At 37.7% G+C, this 14,513-nt stretch overlaps 1 protein-coding gene across 1 annotated transcript in view; it reads left to right on the top strand.

The window, feature by feature from the left end:
* Positions 1 to 838: 838 nt before the first annotated feature.
* cacna1g (calcium channel, voltage-dependent, T type, alpha 1G subunit) overlaps positions 839 to 14,513 on the top strand; it is a 130,097-nt gene continuing 116,422 nt past the window's right edge. The window contains exons 1-2 of the mRNA XM_081393280.1: positions 839 to 944; positions 9,826 to 9,959. Of these exons, the coding sequence (XP_081249406.1) occupies positions 852 to 944; positions 9,826 to 9,959 (227 nt within the window). The 5' untranslated portion in view covers positions 839 to 851. The remainder of the gene's footprint in view (positions 945 to 9,825; positions 9,960 to 14,513) is intronic.

The following is a 14,513-nucleotide window of genomic DNA, read 5'->3' as shown; positions in this document are numbered from 1 at the left end:
GATTGTAATGTTGTTCCAGGACCAATACATATGTTGATCCATGAACATGCTGTACTTGGTGAAATCACATTCACCTTCTCAGTCTAACACATTTTTTTTTTACGAGGGAAATGCAATGGTTTCGTCAGCGAACAGAACGTTTCTCGGGGGAACGCAAAAGCATTGAAATAGATTTTTCCTCCCATCTTATATTTTTTCCATCACCACGTCCATTTTGGGGCTCCTTACAAGTAGTATTAAAGTATCAGTATTAAAATGGAAATAACTAAGATGTTTTTTTTTTATAATCTTAGAAAAAAAAGGTGTAGTGAGGTTCTATATAGAACCCTAGGGTTCTTGACTCAATTTTAAAGAACCATTTATGCTCAAAATACTATACGTGGAAATGTCTTAAATTATTGCATAATACTTTCACGTTTAACCGGTTATTTACAATTTTTCTAGTTATAAAGTGTGTTTACAAGCTTTTTAATTCATAACATTTAATCACAAGAATAAGTGAATTAAAATGTATTAAAACTAAATCCATAATATAATCCTATGACGGGAACCCCTGTATTAAGCGCATGACATAACCCTTTAATCTTCTATATAGAACCTTTTCTTCTGTTTAACTGTGAAAGAAGGACATCATTTATACAACAGAGATATATCATTATCACACATATATCACTCTTTATCGCTCACCTTAGCAACATTAGATATTGTTGAAAATATGTCTGACGATAATGCGGTATCTAGGCTGCAGTAATGTAATTTGTTTATATTCAGGACATATATTCTGTGTCTGCATGTAATTTCTGTGTACTGTTCCTTAACTTCTGCTTCCCACATGGTTCGAGAGGGCCAGCATGTTGGTAATCCTGCTGAACTGCGTTACTCTGGGGATGTTTCACCCTTGTGAGGACAGCCACTGTGACACAGAGCGATGCGAGATACTGCAGGTAAGTCTCATTCTTAGAATACATCACCTTTTGTAACCCCATGTACTTAAAATAGATGGAAAACAAATTAAAATGCAATTGGTCACAGATTTGAAGTTAGTGTTGAAATGAAATCAAACAACTGTTACAACTCAAAAACGCGAGGTTATTTTCGGGCGTTTGTCATCATCTCTCGTGGAGCGCTGGGTTTCTCTAGATATCCTGAAGCATGTTGTGTTGACTGACTTCCAAAAGACACAGGAATGCCCCAAACCACATGTGGTGATAGGCAACAAAAAGATCCTCGTCTGTAATTCAAAGCAGATTATCACAGGAAAGACACTGCTCTGGTTTATCGTTGACTTGGCAACATGGCTCAGGGACTTTGATTTCAATCTGCTAAATTCCTTTTGCTTTGTTTAACAGATGAGTGTTTTGCCCTAAGGATATCGAGAGCTATCCTTTTTTCCCGCTTTGTATCCTCTGCTATGGATGTCTTTTTATCATTTAAAGACCCAGCAACAATTCACTTCTATTCTCCATAGAGGACATTGATATTGTACTGTATATACAAATATTGGGTACATTAGCAGAGGAAATTGGTATTTAATATACTGAATGTGTATATGTAAACTACAGTTAAAAGTTTGGGGTAGGTAATATTTTTTATGTCTTTGAAAGTCTCTTATGCTCACCGTGGCAGCATTTATTTGATAATAAATTTTTCAATTATAATAATATTTTACTATATTTTTTATGCATTAAATAAATGAATAATAAATACACTTTTCTTAGTGAATATAAGACTTCTATCAAAAACATAAAAATCTTTCCAAACTTTTGTAATAGTGTATGATCATTTTTTGTGTGAAAATGATCATACCCCCCCCCCCCCCATTTTATCAGATGTATTTTATGTTCCATATACTATCAAGTGAAGAAGATTCTAACTTCCCAAAACTCTTTTTTTCCCTGGCCCTCAGAAAGTTATATAACACTTTCAATGTCTCTTTCTCACTGTACTATGCGATTCCTCTAAGGCTATGGGGGTGTCATAAGCATTTGGAGGGCTATATAAAAACAAATGAGCCTGAAAAGGCCCAGCCCTAGAGAGGATTTAACCACATTAAATGAAGTGCTTAAAACACGACTTCACAGGCACTCATCCAGGCAGTCATTGAAATCAGGCACTTCAGAATACAATGTGACTGATTGTGACATGAGGTGAATCACCTCTTATTTCTGAGTTATTAAGCTAATGGTTGCTGTAATGAATGATACTAATCTGTGATCTTTACATTGTGACAGCGGGTCAAGTTCACTGTACAGAGTGCCTGTGAGACGTGATTATAATATTCTTTTCAAAGGCATACTGTCACATAAATCATATATCAACTGTACAGTGGCTTGCCTCTAGACGGGATTTTTAAATCAATATTGACACACTCTTGGAAAATTACCTGAAGAAATAATTGTCTAGTGCACATAATCTCTTAAAAGGCTATTATATTTTGAATCTGTGGTAGTGTACTTGTGTGTGTATTCATATTAAGATATTAATTAATCTATTAATCTAATTAAAATTGATGAGAAAAGCATCAAATTGACATTACAAAAAGTAGCTTTAGGAAGAAATATTTTATTTGATTCAACATGAAATTTATTACAGAAATTTTTGTAATAGGTGACGGTAAATGTCTAAATGAGTAAGTCATCGATGCTGAATTTGGAACTGCATACTCTTACTCTACTTTTACCATATTTTTCTATATCAGAAATAGTAGGAGAAGTATGCGGCCCTGAAAATTTGGGATTTTTTTTGCTAAGAGTTTCCTGGAACCATCATCTTTTACTCTCTAAAATGCCTGGGTGAGATTGATTTATTTCCATGGATAATGCCAAGTTTTCATTTGAATTGAATGGGCACAGATCAATTTCTTTGTTTGATTTTTATTTTGTAAACTTGTATTTTTCTGAATGATAGCATAACCCAGCTAAACCCCAGAGCATTTGGATCGTTCCCCTCCCAGCTTCTCATCGGAAAGAAATGGCCTGGGCCGTTTCATCTTTGAGATCCGTGATTTCATAACGATTATCTTCTCCAACTGCTCTATCAAATCACTCTCCCTCTTGCCATATGGGAATTAGTGTGCTTTGCCAGAAATAAGATTGCAAACTTGGTCATCAGGAAATTTACAAAGACATACAATCAGCTCCCATCACTGTCAGGGAGACACGCCTGGGCTCCATAGCTGACGTGACTCAGGTTAGCCCTCGGCATGAGCTCGAAAAGAACGCCTATGGTGGAATAATGGAATTCAGGGAAATACAATAAAGCCGGGGAGCATTCCTGCCATCTCTCTCTTTCTCTCTGTGCCCCTTCTCTTCTGCCCACACAACACATTATCATTTATTTCTTCAGTCCTTTCCTCTTTTTTTCTCTGCGGTTTTGGCAGTTTTTATTTCCGGTCATAATGTAGTCACCTACATATAATTCTAAACACAGATGACTTTCTTTCTCCTGTATCTATATATATGTGTAAAATGTAATGTAAATATGAATGTATAACACAAAAGAAGATATTTTGAAAAAACGTCATTGAAAAACATCAAATATGACTTCTTACAATGATAGTTCAATTTAGTCCAGTGTTGTTTTAATCCCCATTGACTTTCATTGTGTTGACAAAAACATTCTTCAAAACATCTACTTTAATATTTCTCACACAAAAAAAGAAAGTCATACAGTTTGGAACAACATGAGTTTACCCTCATATAATTCCAAAAGTATATGACTATTTCTTCCATGGAGATGTGTTGACGAATGTCTACGTTTACACTGGGCATTAACATGCATTCTGTACCCAGATGTTGTCCACATAGTACATGCATTAAATTGGTAGAATAAATATCCTATTTGTGATCGATTGTACATGAATAAATCACAAAGAATCCTGTGCTATATATGGGCACTGCCATTGATAAAGTCTAAAGGAAAGTTGTTTTACGCCACCAGACCATTTGAAGCTTCTACCTTTCGAACTCTCCCGTGGTAAAGGCCTATTACTGACCTAATTTAAATATTGTGCGGGAAACAGAAAGCCAATTATTTATTCAGATACAGAGGCCACTTGATGTGAACTAATGTAATTGCGGCGTTTCCTGATTGGCTGATGATCTGATCTGTTTGTTCGCATGTTAATGGCAAGTGTAAACCCAGCCTGAGCTGTTCTCATAAAACTGAATGGTGACCAGGTGCTAAAAAGCACCTTAAAACTAGTCCATAAACAACGCATGAGCTATTTCCCCAAAACCTCTGAAGACTTACCGTTATTATAGATTTGTGTAGGCTGATTCATACTGCTCCGATAGACGGCAACCAACAGCAACATTTACCAAATTACAGTACATCACATCTTTGACATTCCTGATCGACAAAATACACTAATCTACAAAACCTGACTGACGTGTCTTTTGGCACAGATTTTTGGTGTCTTTTTAGCCTTATGACATACAATTTAAGTCGTTACCCACCAAAAATCTTCTCTTTCATTGTATATCTCACTCGCACATGTTCAGATACGTTGTGTCAAAACTTGTCGCATTATATTTGAAGTCAGATATACCAATTGTCAACTGGTTGTCTTGTGTATTGGTTTTGTAACCAATTGCACTGAGGCACATTTGAATATGCACATTGAAATCACACGAAATATTTAACCCTCTATTGCATAGCGTTGCCATATGGCAACAATTACTTTATCTTAATTTTTTTTTAAAGCTGTGATATAAAATCTATGTTTTTACAGTTAGTTGTGAAAAGGGGGCTTTAACTTTTAAGAAAATACAATTTATGAGGTCACATGACCAGGATATCCTGTTTGCCAGTCCTTTTTGCTCATGGACATTGACATGCAAACATCACTGTCTGGGGCTCCTGAAGATAGCCTTTTATTCAGAATTTTGGAAAATTTTCATCAAATAAAAAAATTTAATCAGTATCTGGGGTAAGTAAACTTTAATTTTTTAACATTAAATTCAGTTTTGATTTTATAAGTTTTTTGTAATATGCTAAAATACATTTGTTGCCATATGGCAACTATATGCAAATATGGAAACGTCCTGGTGCATTCAACCTAATGGAGTCCCATTGACTTACATAGCATGAAACTACTCTGAGACTATGTTTACAACTTTTGCTTATATTTTAAAGGTAAAAACATTAGACCCTCACAAGCTGTTTTGTGGTGGGGAAAAATAAAAGAGGGCCCCAAAGCTTTGTCCCGCCAGATCCTGTCCGCAGAGACCGCACAGACCACTGGCCCTTGCATGCATCTGAGAAGGGCAGATGCAAAATGCCAGGATGCAAGGGCATTGTAAGAAGCAAGTGCTCCAAGTGTTTAGTTTTCCTCTGCTTCACTGACTTTCACAAGTCATGAAGAGAATTAAATGAAATGAAACAGCAAAAAAAATGACTAAATGAAATGAAACGAATGAATAGTGTATTTCAGTGAGACAGGTTTCAGGTTCCTGGTTATTATTACCAGACATTTCAGATAACTGTTGAAATTATACAATGTTTTTACTGTATAAATGTTTGTTTAAACATTTCACTAAGTATGAGATGGATTTGTTGAGTCTTGTTTTAAATAAAATTAGTTTTTTTAATTTTTTTTTGATTTTATGGTACTTTCCACGATTGCATATTGTTGCCATATGGCAACAATTTACCAACGACCCCCCTTTAAACTTTTTTTTAGATTTTTTTTATATATATCTGTTATTTAGCTCATGTTAAGTAATAAAAACATGCAAAACATTTTTTACAATGTCTAATTAATAATGCGTGCAATAGAGGGTTAAGAGCTACGAGGGGGAAGAACTTTTTGGTCTGTTCAACATGCGATCTATCCAATGGCTTTAGAAGATTTATAATGTGGTGGACGAGTCTTATGAACCACTTTTATATGTTCATGATGCTTTTTGTTGGTATTTGACCTTTAAAACTTCTGGTCACCATTTACTTTCATTGTATACAAAATTGCAGCATGAACATTCTGCTTAAAGGTCACATTTACCTAATGTGTAATTGCAATATTTATGAAATTCAGCCATTTCAATAGGAATCTAGCCTGGAAATCCAGACCTAAATCTAAAAGATTAATGATCTGTCGTCGACTAATGAAAATCGCCGGTGCGGTAGGTACCAAGCGTGCATTTGAAAATCTCGCTGCACGCAATTGGATAACACTACGACCAATCACAACAATAAACCCCAGCTACCAGCGGAGCTAACCTTATTAGACATTCTCTGATTATACTCTTACCGTATCCGGTCGGCGAAACAGCAAAAACGTCCTTCTTGCAAAGGAACGATTTGAGCGGCGTCGTCTGTTCCTGTTTTAGATAAAAAGCCAAGTCTAACTCGTTCATTGTAGCGGCCAAAGCCGTTTCAAACAACTGGTATTCATCCATAGCCATCTTGCAATGTTTACTAATGACTTTGACGTCACAGCGCTGTCGTCATCTGTTTAGCTCGCCTCTGGCCCGCCTATATCAGATAACCAGATGTGATTGGTGCAGCTCAGATCGAGGGGCATGATGAGCATTATTATTCGACACCAGAGTAACTCGCTGAGCAAATTCAACTTGTGCTCTCGCGAGAACTCTGGATTACCAGGGTAATAGGAATCCGCATGCTCTGGAGTTCTGCAGGAGGTCGAAAAAGTTCCACATTTAGATTTTGCTCATGTTCAAGTTGGTCACGCGGACTGCCACTCTAACTGATAGAAAGCTGTCTGTTTTGAATGTGGCTTGTGTGGGAGCAGTGCTTCAGACATAGCTACGCTATTGACAATGGCCAACAAAATGTTGCTGAAATATCGCTAATGTGACCAAACTCTAATATGTTTGATGGAAGAAAGAAAATAACACAGAATTAAACTCATGAATGACATGAGAGTAAGTAAATGATGATAGAATTAAATTTTTTTGTGAACTACATGTTTTAATGTTTAGTGAAAGCAGCATATCAGCAACCTATATCAGAGACTACATATGCATTATTGTGTTGATTTATGGTTGTGTGATGATTGGTGTTTTCCTGCTGCATTGTACACGTCTCTTCACTTTCCTTCTAGACTCCATGATGTCATCGGCATAGCAACTGCTCTCTGCACACATGAATTAGATGAATTAGTAAGAAGAACACAGAATATATTTTTGTTTACCCTCAGTGAATATGTGTTGCAGCTTCCTCCTCTCTTTGTGTGTGTGTTTGTGGGGGTGGACGGATAGTCTGAAGAAGTTCTGGATTTAAAGAATTGTTTTTTTTTTCCCTCCCAAAGAAAAAGGCCATCAGTTGCACTAGAATAACCTTCTCACAGCGCAGACAATACACCACTCAGCTATTTGTGCAACAAAGAGGATACCATGAGAAGATTTATTCAGTGGCAAAAGATCACCGCACAAGCACAAACACCCTCGCTTCCACACGCGCGGATGAGACTGACTCTTTCTGCAAGCTATTTTTGAATGCTTCCCCAGAAATATGAAAGAGAAGGATGACATGTATTAAATAGAAATGGGTGGATGAGATGTGGTGAGAAAAAGGAAGGGAGGAGGAATATGGGAAGAGGCTCTCTGAAACAAAGGAGATGAGAGACAGGGAAGTATAAAGAGGAAGATATTCATATAGTGTGTAGGGGGTGTGTGTGTGTGTGTGAGGGTGAAAAAGCACTGTAGAGAATATTTAACCCCTAAGCTCTGCTTTCTGGCTCTGTGGAGAGACCCTGGGAGTGTTTTGTCGAGGGGTTCCCCTGGTCCGCATCGTTTATCTTTGGAGGGAGCTGTTGAAACGTAGAAGGGCCCGCAGAGATTTGTAGAGCTGTGCAAGCCAAGAGCTCTACATGGACTGTGAACAAAACACATATATAATTTAACAGTCGCTGTTGATTCATATACACAATACTTATGAGATGGATCCATCTCTTGAAGTATTGGGGTCAAGATCAATCAATAATGCAGGGAGTTCTGGGCCAGTTGAACTGATGGTCTTTTGCCTTATCAGAATTTTTTCATTTAATCTTATATTTATTTATTTGAACAATTTGCAAATTATGCCAGTTTTAATATTTGTTTATTTGTTTGTTCATTTTTATAAACTACATTTTACCTTTTTTTTATGTGCATTTTTGCCAACGCAATGAAAAATAAATGAACACACAAAAACAATCTTAAAATAGATTTAATATGTTTATTATGTTTAATATATACAGTATAATATGTTTTTTGCTAACTTTTTTTTTTTTTTCGCTGCCAAATATAGAGGTCGCTAAGGTATTGTCACAAGGAGAACTTGTGATTACTAAGGTTATGGTTTCTAGCTGGTTTAGATAAAAGTGTATTTATGCATTCATAGCTGTCATTGAGTATAGCTATAAGCTATTACTGTAAATTTACTATAAAGCTTTTTGCTTATACTGCCAAAAATACTAAGGTCACTTCAATAATGTCACTAATGTTACATTTTCTAGCTGGCTTAGAAAGTTTGTTTATGAATTTATAGCTGTCATCGAGCTATTAGCTAATGCTGTAAAATAAAAGCCTTGCAATTATTGTTGAAGAAAGCGTTTAATGAAAAACATGTAAAAACATAGTTTATATATGCCTATGGACGAATCACAGCTGTGCTGATATAGAGTGATTTCACGCGGCTTGTTAAAAAAACAAATTCTTATGCTGCCAGAAATAGTAATAGTATAGCCTGACTGGAAAAATGGAAAGCATCCTTATGTTGAGTAAAGTTAATGTACAGGATATTTTTGTTATTAGTAGTGAAATTATTATTATTTTGTGTTTGTGTTCACCATATGTTCGCATTAAGGCAGATAATTAGAGAACATTAGGGCATAGTCTTAGGAGATCTATCTCTGTCTGAATAGACAGTCTCCTCCCTCAAACCATTAATGTAAAATTAAGTCTTGCAGATTCTCCCCTCATCCTCATCCTGACATGTTTATGGATGTGTCGTGTGTTACCATTAATTTGAATTGGCAATAACTGTAGTACTCTATAACCCAAATGTCCACTATGTACAATACAAGCAGATCAGGGATGAGGTAATACATTAGTGCTTGGCTCTGAATAATATCCAGCGCGACAGTAAATGCTCTTCACTGCGGCTTAATTAACATTCCCTGCATTATCAGAGTGCAAGAGCTTTGGCTGGAGGGAATCCCTCACTTAAGAGCTTTGACTAATGTCCTCTCTGGCTGAGAATGCCCAGGTGTCTTTCAGTGACAGTCAACCTTGAGGATACAAGGGTCTCTCTGAGTTTGCATGGCCGCTGATGTCTCAACGATCCAGCCTTTATGGTCTTTACTCAATAACTGACTTTGAGCTTTTTGCATCTAAATGTTTAATAAGGCATTTACTTCATAATGTCCAGAAATGTCTCCTTTTCTCTCTTAATGCTGTATTTTGTATTCAAACTACAAGCTCCTTATTGCAGATCAGTGTCTCTATATATATATATTATACACAAAGTTTTTTTTCTTTTAATGTAAAACACATTTCGAGTAACATAAGCGGAGGACTAGTACAGGATTTGTGGGTAAAGACTTGGGTGAGTTGGCTGTTTGTGCCCACTCACACTTACCGTGTAAAGTCAGGGCTTAAAGCCTTCAGCTCATGGACACACACACCATGCTGTGACATCAAAGTGGAAATGTAATATTCATCTGCATATGCCTTTGGAGAGTTTATTTCTTTATTTATAAGTTGTCCTTAATATAGCATGAGTCTCCCGATGAAGAAAAGAACATTTTTGCAAGCTCTGAATTGGCCAGTGCAGCATTTTAAGCTTTTTCTAACCCTTCGGATATTTCTCTCTTCCCCCCAGGACTTTGATGATTTCATCTTTGCTTTTTTTGCCGTGGAGATGGTAATCAAGATGGTTGCACTGGGCATCTTTGGGAAAAAGTCTTACCTTGGAGACACCTGGAATCGGCTAGATTTCTTCATTGTGTTGGCTGGGTGAGTCCTTATACAATGACTTTACTCAAACTTTTCTTTGAGTGAAAATCTATCTATCTATCTATCTATCTATCTATCTATCTATCTATCTGTCTGTCTGTCTGTCTGTCTGTCTGTCTGTCTGTCTGTCAGCTAGATAGACATGGTTACTATGAACTGTCATCTTGTGGAAATTAAAGAGCTACATGGGATACAGAATTGGGATACAGCTTGTTCCTATTATCACCTTATTCTTCTGAATGAGTCACGTCACACATGGTTAGCTGTCGATACCTAATTCCATAGTGTGTCTTTGTGAATGTCCGAATAATCACTTGATCAGTGATCACATTCGTTTATGTGTATGTGTGAATCTTTACTCTTCATGCTGTCGTGTGAACCACTTTAATGTGAAGCACTGATCAATAAACATGGACTTGTAAACACTAAAAAAACAATGAGACGCACAGTTAACTGTGTAAATGTGTACCCTGGGAAATATAGTAAAGAAAATGTGCATCACTAATAAAGATATACAAATGTTCGCAAAGGTCAGAAGAGACAAGCATCTTAGTGAACAAAGATTTGCAGGTTGTTAACCATAGCGCGTGCGCGCACACACACACACACACACACACACACACACACACACACACACACACACACACACACACACACACACACACACACACAAAAACACACAGTGTGCTTTCGAGGAAACACAAGGACTCCCCCTTTCCATTCCATGAAGATGTCAGTCCTGACTGAATGGCAGCATGGGCTTTATTGCCAGCTTTACTACCTCTGACATAACCTCAAGTGTCTTGTTGGTAATCTCACAGGATTCTTTGTTGAGATGGAAATCAGCCCAGCATACGGAGCATATGGAAGCACATTCAAGAGACATCAGCCAAAGTGTGTCCACAAGATAATCATACAAGAGTGACAGACTGCTGGCTTGCTCCATTTTTGGCTTAAACTTATTTCTCACTGGGTGTTTGAAATGTCTCCAGATGAAATACTTACCATCAAATCCTTTGGTAATTCGCGACAGTCTACATCATCTTACGGTCCTCAGCAGTTTGATAGTTTGTGGTACCTTCTGAAGAATCTGGCAAATGTTTGGTTATTGGCTTTACAAAAAATGGTACTGTAATGGTATCATGTGGTTTGCCATGGTTTTTGATATATACCATGATTATGAAATGGTATTTACATGATACTCCAAGATACTTCCACTACTGTGGTATATGTCCAAAAAATACAATGGTATAATGATATGTCCAAAAACAGCAGTGCTTGGAACTTTTTGGTACCAGTGTAGTAGCCTACCTTGTCAGAATCATGGCAGCACCACAATACTTGTTTGTAATGTCTCTGCTTTATTTATTTTTTGGGCTTTGGCAAAAATTGGCAACAAAAGTAACATAAAAAGAGTAATTAATTATAAGCCAGAGAACTTGGAGGCATGGTTTATATGAACTATTTGTTTCAGTTTAAAGGTTAACATTTAGTGATATTTTTTTTCTTTTCTTTTGGAGAACATTCTGACTCCAATAAATCACAAGTCGAAAACTCATTTTAGCCTGCTTACTAAGTGAATAAATTGGTGCTGGTGGTTCAACTGGATGGTTTGGTTCCCAAACCCCCCTTCATGGAGACATTGTTTTGCTGAATCTTGTGTTCTTTTCTATGTGAGGTGAGCCAGAGAGCTTATAGAAGTCTAAAGATCTTGGCTGCTGTGCTCTGGATCGAATGTCTCTCTGTGTCTCATCTGCAGAGACATTGAGGCGAGCCTTCTCACTTCTCAATCTTTCAAAGCAAACCCTTAGAGAATGCAGACCCTCGATACAGCCCACCAAGACGAGGTATCGGTTTCAGACACCCGCAGCGGTTTGGCAACTTCTGCTGAATCACTTTTAAATTAGTCTGCCCTTTTCTCATCCAGTCTTCACACACTGAGTTTAATCCACAAAACTTCCCAAATCCACAGGGCTTCTACAGGGATTGCGACATTGTCTTCAGTGATTCAATGCTTTTTAAATGCTCTATGAGACAGAAAAACTTTTATGATTCTTAACAAGAGATTGGGTATAAAGGCATTTTTAGAATTTCTTCTAGCGTACTTTGCCATAACCTTGATGGAAGTGAGTTTTATGACTTTTTCCATAATGCTCTACCAAATATTGCATACTTTGACAAGGAACCAATATGTTATTATTTCAGGCATTATTCTCTCATGCATTTTCTCTCTACTACAGGGCTGCACAAAACTTTGGCCTAGACAGGAAAAGAACACTAGACAAATTTGGTATTTTCATTTTTGCTTAAATACATTTTACTGGAAAACCTTGTGATTTATGTTTAGTATGGAAGCTTCACCATCAAGACCAGGCCCAATAGTCTTAATCTTCTCTCTTCCACATCCTCTTCCACACCCTCACCCTCACCATCTTCCACATCCTCTTCCACACCCTCACCCTCACCATCTTCCACACCCTCTTCCTCTTCCTCTTCCCTTCCCTTCCCTTCCCTTCCCTTCCCTTCCCTTCCCTTCCCTTCCCTTCCCTTCCCTTCCCTTCCCTTCCCTTCCCTTCCCTTCCCTTCCCTTCCCTTCCCTTCCCTTCCCTTCCCTTAATCCTTTTCACAGAATTCTTTTTTTCATCTTCCACTTCCACATTCACATCTACTTCATTGTCTATTCCTCTTCTATTTTTACATGCACTTCTGCTTCCACATCTACACCCCCTTCTCCTCATTTTCCTCTTCCTCATCCTCTTCCCCCTTTCCCCTCCCTTTCGCTCACTTAGGTTTGCTCTTTGCAGAAGAAAGGTAGTAAAGGTTATGATAGTCTGCCTGGAAGCATTGCAGGTCTCTGTCTTCTGACTCTGACAGGTCTCTGAGAAAGATTCCTCAACTCATGGAAACTCACTGCTTATTTTCGGTTAAACCCAGCAAGCCGACCTGAGAGCCATACCTTAGTGTGTTATTTGAAGAATCTTTTTGTCTTTCCCATAATGGCCTTTTCAGATGAAAGTCTTGGTGAGAAAATGATGATAATTTACTTTCCTTCTGGGTTGTTTGACCTGGCATGTATTCTGTTTCATGTAGACAGCTGTCAGTTTCTGGTCAAGTCAATAGTTCTAAGGCTAGCACAACCTGTCAACTTAATTGTCATCATTCATGTCAAGAAAGCTGACAGTTACTGTCTTCTATGTGATTGCCACCAGAACATGCTCAGTCGGACTTCTTTAGAAGCTATCACAGGCCCATCGCTCAAAGCCTTCAACAATAGCTGAAGTTTATTTTTTTCTTTTCTAACAACTGAGAACAGAGTTTAGAGGCAAGTCTGCTCTAAATTGAAAAGCTCCTGAACAGGTCATGACCCACATCGGCAGTGCTAATGGAGTCTCCCTGTGTCGGAATGAGGATTCCGTGTCTTGGTATAGGAGGCTTCAGGAATGCTTTTTGGCTGGGAGGCTGTTGATGACACTGGACAGCATCCAGCACTTTCATCTTAGGAGTTCTTCATCTCATATTTGTATATGGAGACGCCTGATAACGCAGTCATTCACAGGTACTAGCAGATGGCTGAGAGCTTCCACACATCCATCAGGTCGAGATCTATTTTTTAACCTAAAAAGAAAGGACAGCAAAAACATTTGCTTTTCACTGACCTTTTTGTAACAGAATTTGGTGAAGTAAAAGCTTAGAAATAATAGTGACAGTACACCCAAAAATCATGCACTCACTCATGTTAATTCCACGCGACTTTTTATGATTCCTTAACATTGCTTTTGCGTGTTTTTTTAAGCTTGAAAGACTCATACAAACTGTAATTGTATTGATCAGTGGAGTTTGTCATTAACCACCTTTTGTATTCCACGGAAGAAAGCAACCATACAGATTTAAAACAGCATGAGGGTGAATAGGACGAGACAAGGACAAAGCATTACGAACAAAGGTTATCAAATGTTTCCTCAAGAAAAAAGTCTGTTGCAGGTCCCCCTTATTCGTTTATTTTTCGACCCATCAGAAGAACGCTCTTTCGCTGAGGCGCACAGAGCAAATCAGGTTTCCTCTTCATCTATTCGAGTTATACGTCTGCATTAACTTCCATTATGATAATTGTTCTAAAACAGCGACCCTGGGACCCAGAGTCAGTGTTGACATAGTATACAGTATATACAGTACAGTCAAGGGGAAAGGTAGATAGGAAAAAAGAAGGGAAGAACAAAATCCTGACTTCATTTCTCATTAAAATGGTGGGAAAGGTACTATTTTCTTTCTCAGACATTGTTTTTCTTTGGATAGGAAGTCACTTGTTTGGCTTAGGTGTTGAGGTATTGTTTTGAAGAACACTTATTTGAGAAAGAGAAAGAAACTTGTCATTTTGCTGTTCTGAATCCGAGGCTAGGGGCAGATTATCCTGTTCCAACCGCAGTAAATCAATCAGTCTCGTCCCATAAAAACAGAAGAGCACCCCTGACGGCAATTGTGTCTGAGAGCTTGTTAAGAGAGAAATATATAGAGAAGCACAAGACAGAAATATAAAGCTGAAGAGAAGTATTGTAT

The sequence above is a fragment of the Scardinius erythrophthalmus genome, assembly GCF_964197995.2.
Source record: "Scardinius erythrophthalmus genome assembly, chromosome: 18".
In the NCBI taxonomy this organism is placed as follows: domain Eukaryota; kingdom Metazoa; phylum Chordata; class Actinopteri; order Cypriniformes; family Leuciscidae; genus Scardinius; species Scardinius erythrophthalmus.
This window is presented reverse-complemented; position numbering and strand designations above follow the sequence as displayed.